General features: G+C 49.2%; 1 protein-coding gene across 1 annotated transcript in view; it reads right to left on the reverse strand.

Annotated features, from left to right (window-relative positions):
• The window catches only part of ACVR2B (activin A receptor, type IIB), a 34,769-nt gene extending 24,495 nt beyond the window's left edge, over window positions 1-10,274 (reverse strand). Inside the window, exons 1-5 of the mRNA XM_011953416.1 lie at window positions 10,166-10,274; window positions 9,904-10,015; window positions 9,461-9,650; window positions 9,278-9,328; window positions 5,252-5,346 (exon numbers count right to left, since the gene is read on the reverse strand). Coding sequence (XP_011808806.1) covers window positions 5,252-5,346; window positions 9,278-9,328; window positions 9,461-9,650; window positions 9,904-10,015; window positions 10,166-10,274 — 557 coding nt within the window. The remainder of the gene's footprint in view (window positions 1-5,251; window positions 5,347-9,277; window positions 9,329-9,460; window positions 9,651-9,903; window positions 10,016-10,165) is intronic.
• Window positions 10,275-10,476: the final 202 nt, after the last annotated feature.

Here is a 10,476-nt window from a genome sequence, read left to right on the forward strand (position 1 = left end):
ATGGCACAAGTATACATATGTAACAAACCTGCACGTTATGCACATGTACCCTAGAACTTAAAGTATAATAATAATAAAATTAAAAAAAAAAAAAAGAAAGAAAGAAAGCCCAGGGGAAAAAGTAATAATAGACAGTTGTACTTGATTGTTTCCATGGTCAAGGCATCCTCCTGAGTGACAGATAAGTCATCTTCTGTCAGTTTCCATTGCCTAGAGATCATTCTGAGCATTGTTATCAGCAAAAACCTCCACAAAATGAAGGATTTTCAAACAGGAAACCAGATGTGATGGGGTCAGGCCCTGCATGTGATGGGGATATTTGGGTTAATGATGATTGATGCCATATCGCATTTCATAAAGTACACACTTGCCAAATCAGGTATTTTTCCTGTCACATAGGAGCAGTTGCTAAATTCCTTTACAGTAAAGCACCAAGGTCAAAGAGGAAGGAGTGAACACAAAAGAAAGGTGGCATAATAAAACAAAGATAATCATGTTGCATATTGTATAAGATTGGCATGATAATCCGTCCTAAATGTCTGTTATTTATCTGGGAAATCTAAAACATTTCAATTTTTCTATACCTACAACATACACATGTTTTTGTTTTTTGTTTGTTTGTTTGGGGTCTACTTTTAACTTTGTTCCTCTAAATTAATATATTAATTACATTAGCTGTGTCCTTATTGTAATTACTTTATCAAAATCAATGATTGAAGTGGTGAACTCTTAACTTTTCCATCACATATGTCATGATTTGGGGGACAATAGTCACTCAAAATACAAATGTGTTATCAAACAACACTGCCTTCTATTTGATGCTACATGCAAAGGTAGTGATTTAATTATCAATCTTGCTTTAGTAACAAGTAGGCTTTCTTTAATTTGTGCGATATTTTAATATGGGCATATATTTAGATTCTCTAAGAGGAAAATTTCCAAACATGCTCAAGGGAAGAAGAGACCTCATCATTATTTAATCTTAGAAATAAATCTTTGCAAAACCATTAAAAAAAAAAAGAAAAAAAAAAAGGACATAGCAAGAAGGCTACCATATGCCAACCCAGGAGAGAGGAATCACTGGAAACCAATCCTGACAGCATCTTCATCTTTAACTTCCAGCCCCCAGAATTGTAAGAAAAGAAATTTCTGTTGTTTAAGCCACCCAGTCTATGGTATTCCATTATGGCAACCTGAGCAGACTAAGACACAAACAGTGCACATCATATGTATAAGGTGGGAAAGCTGATTGGAGTATCATTTGCACTAGAAACAGTTCCACAAACTTGAGTGTCACCTAAATTCATTAGCAGGGCCTGACACAGTGGACTTACATAAAGAATCCCAACATAACAGTAAAGAGTAGGCAGCAAGCTGAAGAACAAGACTGGGAAGCAAGAGCTTTGGAGAACAAGTCATCCCAAACTATCTTCCCTAAGTCTTCTGCCAACTATGGCAGAGTTATACAGGGAACAAGGCATACACTGAGTCAGGAACAGAAACTCACCAGAGCTCCTTCTGTCATGAAAAGCTTCTCACCATACTCTAAAATAGTTTTTCTACAGGTTTCTCCAATACCTCCACCATCATTATCACCACATATGAAATTAGAATCTGTCACACTCAGATTTTGTCAAATGCAGTGGGTTCGCCAGTAGTGCCGTTACCCAGAGCTCTTCAGCAACCTTCAGCAAGTGCCTTAGTCTTTTCAGAGTCTGCAGGCAGCATGGAGCCTGGTAAGTGAACACACATATGCACTTCCATCCCAAACCCAGACCAGCACATCCTGGCTAGTCCACTGCTACTTCCCTCATCAGCAAAGTACCCAGGAGACTCAGGCACAAGGTAGGAGACGCAGGCACGAGAGGTTATCTCCAGGTCTCCTCATACATTAAGCCAGTGGAAATGAGCCCTTCCCATGTCCCAGCACCCTTCTTGAAGCCAGGCTATTTCTAACCTCTGTAATCTAGCATGTCAGCAGGGGTTGGGGTGTGGGGGTGGGAAGGATGCTCACAGATTACCGCAGAGAGCCAACTGCCAAATCACCCAGCTTCTACCCCCACTGCCATCACTCGGGTAGCCTCAAAAAATAAATAAATAAATAAAATAGTATAACCATTTTTCAGTATCTATTAAAACCAGCAATACACGCCTTAAAATCCAGAAGTTATTTTCTCATCTATCCTTGAGAAACAGTCTGATACATTCTATACAATCATAAAGTCCATCAGCAAAAAACTAGGTAAAATGTAGTCTATATTTAAACTTTAGAATATTACACAGTTATTAGAAAGATCAAAGTAGATCCATATGTATCAGACAGTTTGCCAAAGCAAATCTCCGAGTTTAAAAAGCCATGATATTCAACATAGGTTAAAGTCACAAACATGGTAAGGAAAAGATGGACACAAAGCAGTTTATTCTGTAAGGTTCTATTCATATGAAACACCGCAACAGACAAAACTATTTTATGCTGTTAGAAGTCAGAATAGTAGTTAATCTTAGTGGGTGTTGGTAGAGACTGAAATGGAACAAAACAGGGCTTGCTGGGGATGGGGGACTGGAAAATTTCTGATTCTTGACTTGGATGCTGACTACACCAGTGTATTCAGTTTGTGAAAATGCTTCTCAGCTGTCACTTATGTTAATTACTTGTACATTCTTCTGTACATGTTTATACTTCAATTAAATGTTTGAATACCATTTTAGGTGGAAAAAAAGCCTATGTCTTTTTTTTTTCTTTTGAGACGGAGTCTCACTCTGTTGTCCAGGCTGGACTGCAGTGGCGCTATCTTGGCTCACTGCAAGCTCTGCCTCCTGGGTTCACGCCATTCTCCTGCCTCAGCCTCCTGAGTAGCTGGGACTACAGGCACCCACTACCACGTCTGGCTAATTTTTTGTATTTTTAGTAGAGATGGGGTTTCACTGTGTTAGCCAGGATAGTCTCGACCTCCTGACCTCACGATTTGCCCGCCTCAGCCTCCCAAAGTGCTGGGATTACAGGTGTGAGCCACAGCGCCCCACCAAAAGCCTGTCTATTTCTATAAGTATTTCTATAGATGCACAGGTAAAAACGTCTGGAAGAATATACCTCAGCCTTCAAAGGATTACATTTGGAGGGGGCCTCAGATGGGGAACAGAGATGATAAAAGGAGACTCTAGTTTTATCTGTGACATCTAAATTTCTGCGATACAAGGTAGGTATATTACTTGTTTAAAAAGTAATAATTTTTTTTAAGAAATGGAAAAATTAGGGCTGAAGTGACTTCTACTCCCCCAACTATACCCCAGGATGGCTAAACTTTCAGTGATGGGCGGTTTGGATGGGAGGTTTCAGGGCAGGGGAGGTAGGACTGCATTGCCCTGGCCCTCCTTCTACTCCCACACAGCCTTGCAGGTCTCACCCTCAGCCAGAAGGTTCACAGAAGGAGCCAGCCAGGTGGGAAGAGAAACCAGAATTCATCTTTCTAACCCTTCTGCTCCTCTAGTTTCTAAGCCCCAGAGCAGATGAGCATTTACTCACTATGCCCTCACAGAGAAGCTGGACCTCCTGTGTGAGCCCTGGGCCACAGGACTCCCCTCTAACCCAATATCAAACTTCAGTGAGAAGGAAATTCCCAAAAAGTGCATAAAATAAGAGTTCTTAAACCATGGTTGCCAGCCCAGGCTGGGAAAACTCATGTGTGCTTTCTAAATCAACTGACACATAATAATCCAGTTGGAGGGGAAGGGGAGGAGGGTTATCAATGACACTGGACATTCATTAAAAGGCACTGTCCTCATACCTGAAAACACTGTGCACCACTGCACAAGCCAGAAGGAAAAAACATCCTGGCATCAACACTCGAGAGAGTCAGCTTCCAAGTCAGTCTCCTGTTTTAATTGGTTCAGGTCTGGGAGGCCACAGGGACCACTCCCTCTCCTCAGATGGACAGATAACAGCTGGTCTGGTCCCATCCTCTGAAATGTTCAGGCATAAACCTGGGAAGCAGCCTCCTCCATTCTCCAGCCAAGGGCTTGGGTTTCCAACTGGCCTTCCTTTTCCTTCTCCAAAACTAATTTTAGCCTCCTTGGTTGTCAGAGTGGAACTGAAATAGTCGGCAGAGGAACACATGCAAAGAGCATGAGCTCGCCTCACAAAACACCTCAGCTCCAGCCCAGAAACTGGCCAGGGAGAAGCCCCATTGTCTAGCAGGTCAGACCCATCCAGACAACATTCCCCTGGGAAGAGGGCCTCACATTTGCCCAGTGGGACAGGCTTCCTTTCCACACCCGCTTCCAGAGGTCATGTGTCCATGAATGAAAACACCCAGTTGGAGCTGCCAGTCCCAGAAAGAATCTGAAAAAGGCACATGTATGTGTACAGCAAGCCTAGAATAACCAGAGGAAAGCATAGGGCTATCCGAAGGCAGAAAGCCATTACTGGTCCTGGGCCAGGAAGAGGCATGGCTGACCCCTGAACAATCCCAGTCTGCTTTATCCATTGATTTCCAGTACCTACCATTGTCTTAGTCAGAGATATCACTGACCAATGTAATAAACAAAGAGTCAGAAGAAGGCAGCAGCATTTCCACCCCCGGAAAACCTGGGCATTCAGGAGTGGTACCCCCAGGACCACAAGGAATAGGCACCTCTAGAGCTAGGATGGACCCCTAAATCTGGTGCAGAATGAGAGACCAAAAAAGGAAGCCCAGAACAAGGGGGTGGGTCTCCGTTTTGGAACACAGAATTAGTGACAGAATGGGAGGGAAGGAAGATAAAGAATTCTGAGAAGGAAATAAAGTCCCCTTTGTAAAGACCCCAAAAACAGATGGAACTAAAGTCTGAACCTCAGCAAGCACTTCACATACCAGTGATGTGGAGCACTTGGAAACTGGGGCTTTGAAAAATGCTTCTGCCATCCTAAGAGTCCAGTTTGTAATCCCTTCCCAGTGCAGCAAACTGTGTCTCACTGAGTTCAAGATGAGAGAGAGTCCCACAGAAGCATTCCCTAGCCAAGCTCAAAGCAGGCCAGGGTAGGAGTAGAAAATAAACATGGGAGCAGCCACAGGGGGCTGCCAGCCTGCCAAGCCCAATAGACAAGCTTCCACAAATACGAACCGCTCCACCGGGGCCTCCAGTGCTGGCTGCCACATATCTAAGGCAGCGCTGCCCACACCTCCCCAGGTCCACAACAGGAAGCCTGGCCCTGCCCTCAGATTCCCATCTGGCCACCACACCCTGAGGAGAGGGGAGAGACTTGCACCCATACCTTTGGGGAGAGGCTGCCCACCTGCCCTCGTGTCCCCGGCCTGGGGGCTCCAGGCCCACAGCCTCTGTGGCTCCCCGGAGCGCCACACGGCAGATCTGCTCAGGGGAAGGGGCATGCCCACAGCCTGCTACAACCTGTGCTCCGCTTGGCAGACAGGGCTAGCCTCAGCTCCTGAGGCCCCTAGGTGAGCAGAGAGGGGGTGCTGGGCAGGCAGAGAGTCCCCAGCAACAGGCACTTCCTGACATTCTGCGTGTACGGGAGGAAGAGGCTGAGTGCCAGCCTTAAGGCAACGGTCAGAGGCGAGTGGGCGGGTGCGGGCAGGCAGGCTGCCCAGCTACCCACAGCCTCCGCCTCCCTGAAACCTAAACCACTTCTGGGAAAACTCAAGGACACCAGGATTCTCCTCGGTGGCAAGCTGTACACCAGAACCACTAATTTTGAACCAAACTCTCACGTGCTGAGCAGATTTCACTAAGCAGTAATCTCCTAAGCTTTGAGGAGAACCTCACCTTCAACCCTGCATCCAGAGTGGGGGGATGGATATGCACTCATAAGCCGTCACCCCTACCTACTTCTTACAACTGTGTGCCTCTTTGAAAGCATGAGAACACTCTAGATCAGTGGTTCCCAACAGGAGATGATTTTGCTCTCACCTCTGCCAGGGACATTTTAGCAAGATCTGGAAACATTTTTGGTTGACATGATCTACTGCAATTTGTGGGTAGAGGTAGGGATACTGCTGAATATCCTACAATGCACAGAACAGCTCAACCCACCACTACCCACACACAACAGAGTATCATCAGGCCTAAAATGTAAATAGGGTCAAGGCTGAGAAACCCTGTTCTAGAGTGAGGCCCACGCAACCAGGACCCTACCTCAGGACTATCTAGAGTCTATCTGGAGTTACCCACAAAAAGATTATCCAGACCCAGTCCTCAACCCTCCAGATCCCAATCCATGGTAACAGGTTAGTATCTGTGAGTGGATCTAAACTCCTGAACCAATACTCCTTGGTTCTCATTTGCACTACCCTGAGCTCCCAAGCAGAGGGGCTGAATGCATAGTCAGGCACTCAAGAGGGCACCTTTCTGGAAAGAGAGACCAGGGCTAGAATCTAAACATCCAGCGGGATCACAAAAGGCAAAGTAAGTGAGGTACCAAGGTGGAACAAGCACCCTCCCACCCCAGAACAAATTGCCCCTTAGGACTGCTACAGTGGATATGTGCAGGGCAGCCAGGACTTCAAGGAGTTTAATCAGAGGGCAGCAGGTTCCCAGTATCTACAAAACAGAATGGGTGCATACAATGTACAGCCACATGCACACATATACTGATTTACATTTTCCTGGGGGAAGGGTCCATAGCTTTCATCAGATTCTCAGAGGGGTCTATGACATCAAGGACCACTGTATAGAATGTGGGCTCTTCACTGGCTCCCTATAACGGGAGCTCCTTAGGTGAAGTGCCAGCAGAGGTCCAGGTGCTTTTGGAGATTCTTGATGCCCAGAAAGACCCACAGAGTAGTATACCAAAGAGGCCCACCCAAGCGATGGGAGGCCATGTGGTTCAGATCTTATGTTTTTACCCAGCTGTAGGGCCTGGAAAGATGGCCAGGTTTCTCACCTCATCTGTCTTGAAAGGGCTCCTAAGAGCTAGGGATTCCTCCCAAAGGGCAGCTCACCCAGATGGGGCAGAGCCTCAAGTGCCCAGCAGATACAAGGACAGGTAGCAGAAAACACTCTTCCCTGGGAGGGGCACCCATGGCCCATGGCTCTGTAGCCCGTGTCCTCAGGCTACCACTACACTAGGCCTGAGGGATGAAGGTCACTTCACTTCACAAGCTCGTTCCCTCCGCCAAGGAAGTGGCCAAGAAACATCTTTGGGTCAAAGAACGGTCAGCCTCTCAGAGCAATCAGGGCCTGCACTTCCTGATGGGAGAGACAGGAGGCAGGTCCCTCTCCAAGAGCTCTGGACACTTCACCTAGAATACTGTTCACCCCACCCTCAAAGGCCCTTTGATCTGAACCCCAAGTACAGAGTACAGAGACAGGTGTTAGGAGTTCTTGTAGGATATAGCGTTGAGTGTCGAGGATGTCCACTGAAATGCAAGAGCCAAATGGCTTGTTTCCCAAGGACACTCGGCCAGGCACAGACCACAAAAGACTTACAGAATTATTAAAGAACTAACGGACCACTGACTGATCTTGTGATAAGCACCATGTGCCATTTATTACACCAAAAATTCTGCCTTCCCTTCTGAGACTCCATTGTCCAATATGGTAGCCACTAGCCAAATGTTCCACAGAGCACTGGAAACATGGAAAGCTGGAGTTGAGGATGTTCTGTAAGGCACACACAGGATTTTGATGATAGTACAAAAATGGAACACAAAATGTCTCATTTTAATACTGATTTCAGGCTGAGATGATTACTTTGTATATATCAAATTAAGTGAAATACACTTTTTTTTTGAGATGTCGCCTCACTCTGTCACTAGGCTGGAGTGCAGTGACACAATCTCGGCTCACTGCAACCTCCACCTCCCAGGTTCATGCGATTCTCCTGCCTCAGCCTCCGGAGTAGCTGGGACTACAGGCATTTGTCACCACACCCAGCTAATTTTTGTATTTTTAGTAGAGATGGGGTTTTACCATGTTGGCCAGGATGGTCTCGATCTCTTGACCTCATGATCCTCCCACCTCGGTCTCCCAAAGTGCAGGGATTACAGGCATCAGCCACTGCGCCAGGCCAGTAAAATATACTATTAAAGTTCATTCCATCTCATGGAAAGAATGTGTTCCCCCAAAATTCATATGACGAAGCTCTGACCCCCAGCATAATGGTATTTGGAGATGGGACCTTTGGGAGATAGTGAGGGTTAGATTAAGTCAGAAGGGTGGGGCCCTCAGGTAATGGGGACAGGATTCACAGTCTTATAAACAGGGGAAAACACCCCCTAGTCCCACCCCACCCATCATGTGAGAATGGAGTAAGAAGGCAGATGTCTGCAAGCCAGGAAGAGGGTCTTCACCAGAACCCAACCATGCCAGCACCCTGCACCCTGGGCTCAGACTTGCAGCTTCCAGAACTTTGACGATAAAAATTTCTGCTGTTTAAGCCACCAGTCGACAGTATTTTGTTATGGCAGTCCCAACTAAGACACAGCTGTTTCTTCTTCCTTTTATTAACATGACTACTAGAAAACGTTGTTTTACATGTATACACAGTTCACATACTATTTATGTCGCCAGGACAGCATTCTTTTAGATGTTCCTTCTAGCAGGCCATTGTGTGCTGCACAGGGTGGGGGTTATTCCAAACAGCAAGCCAGGAGCTTGAAATAAAACGGCATCCCTGAAGCCAAAACCACGGAGGGTCAGGTCTGCTCCAAACTGGGCCTGGGGCAGCTCTTTTCACAGTTCCTCACAGGTCAGTGACTGGCTGATGTGACTACATGAAATATCCAGTGACCCCCGACCTTCTTCCCCGGGCAGGATACACTGCTCAGCACTGCCTAAGCTAGGTGGCTGAAACGGAGGGAAAAAATACAGTCCTTCCAGGGGTCTGATGCCACCCTGCCCTGCCTAATGAGGGAGGTGTGAGACTGGTGTGGTCCCCAGATCCCAGGTTTGAAGCTGTCCTGTCTTGGGAGGAGGCTCTCCTAAAGGCCTGGACTTGGAAGAGCCCCGGCACTTCCAGGGATCAGGCAACCAGCGGGTCTGGAGGCAGCCCGGTGGGCTGCTGTGTGCCTATCAAGTCAGCTTGCTGCCGCCCTCCTTCTGGCAGACCAATGCCTCCCCTGTCACTTTCGAGCCCTCCTTGGGAAAAATGCATCCCAAGGGAGCGGGGCAAAAAAGAGGAGCACAAAGTCCAACACGACCACCACTTTGCCTCCAGCACACAGGAAGCAGCTCCAGGAGAGCTGCAACACTCTCTTCCATATAGTTCTCAGGTGCCAACTGGTCGTTGCCCTCCCGTCTCCGCACTCCGGCTGTGTGCGCGCTACTACCCTACAGAACTCACTCGCTTTCGGTGTAAACTAAGCCTCACGACGACGCAAAGGAGGAGGTAGAACTAGGGTGGGAATGGGACGGAGATGCCAAATCCCCAAATCCCCACCCCCGCAGCAGCGTGGGGACTCCGGCCCCGCCCCTGCACGCCCGGCCCCGCCCCTCGAGGGTTTCCCAGACTCCAGGCTGCTGCCACCGTGGGCGGCTGGGGACCCGCGCTGCATGTGTAATGGGGGCTGGGAACAAAGACGCGCAGGACCCGACGGCCGGGTACCAGCCGCCCCGACCTTCTCGCCAGAGCTTCAATGCCCAGCTCCCCACGTTTCCCAGGACTGGCCAGGGGACGTCCCGGCGCGCCCGCCGGGGTTAGGCGTACCTGGACACCACTGGGACAGGGAAATTGGTGCTTGGGCCGCAGGAGAAAAAAGCTTTACAGGCGGAACTCCGCTTGTTTACGCCTGCACCCACATACCTCCAAACACAAGTGCGCTGGCCGAACACCTCCAACCACACGCCCGCAGCCGCCGGGGAGCTGAGCGCGGGTCACCCACCCCGCCACGTGCCTCCCGGAGGCCCGAGCGAACGGGGACCTGTTGGTTTTCCATCTTACCCACCCCCTCCCCTCCCAAGTGCCCAAACAAAGCGGTCCCGCGAAGCGACCACACTCCGCATCCCGGGGCCAACGGCAGGGAAAGAGGGAGCAGGTGGGAGCCAGCACCAACAGCCCGCTGGGCCGGTAACGCGACGCAGACTGGTGGCAAGAGATGCAAGGGACTTTGGGCTGCGTGAAGCCGCCCCCTTCGCTTCGCTACACTTAGTGACTCTGAGGGACGTGCAACCCTCCCCGCACGCTGCCGCTGCTGCACCTACAATCCTGCCACCCCTAATGAGATCTGCCCACCCCTCTTGGCCGCATTCCCCACGCTCAGGTTTTCCTCACTCTTTCCCTGGGTTCCATGCGCCCGCGTAGCCCGAACTCCGACCCTGAGGCTCCGGGTCCCGGCCCCCATCGCAGGGGCACCTCTAGGAACCAGAACTCTGCAGACGACTGCACAAACAAGATCATGCCCCCAAGATCGGCGAGCTGGGCGCCCACCGCGCCCCCAGCCCCAGCCCTGGGAGATGCGAACTGAATACAGGTGGCGGGGCGACGAGGCCGCGGGCCCGCCCTTTGTTGGTAAACACCGCGCGGCGCCAGGGGCCAGCCCTGCG

The sequence above is a fragment of the Colobus angolensis genome, unplaced genomic scaffold (genome assembly GCF_000951035.1).
Source record: "Colobus angolensis palliatus isolate OR3802 unplaced genomic scaffold, Cang.pa_1.0 Scaffold36, whole genome shotgun sequence".
In the NCBI taxonomy this organism is placed as follows: Eukaryota; Metazoa; Chordata; class Mammalia; order Primates; family Cercopithecidae; genus Colobus; species Colobus angolensis.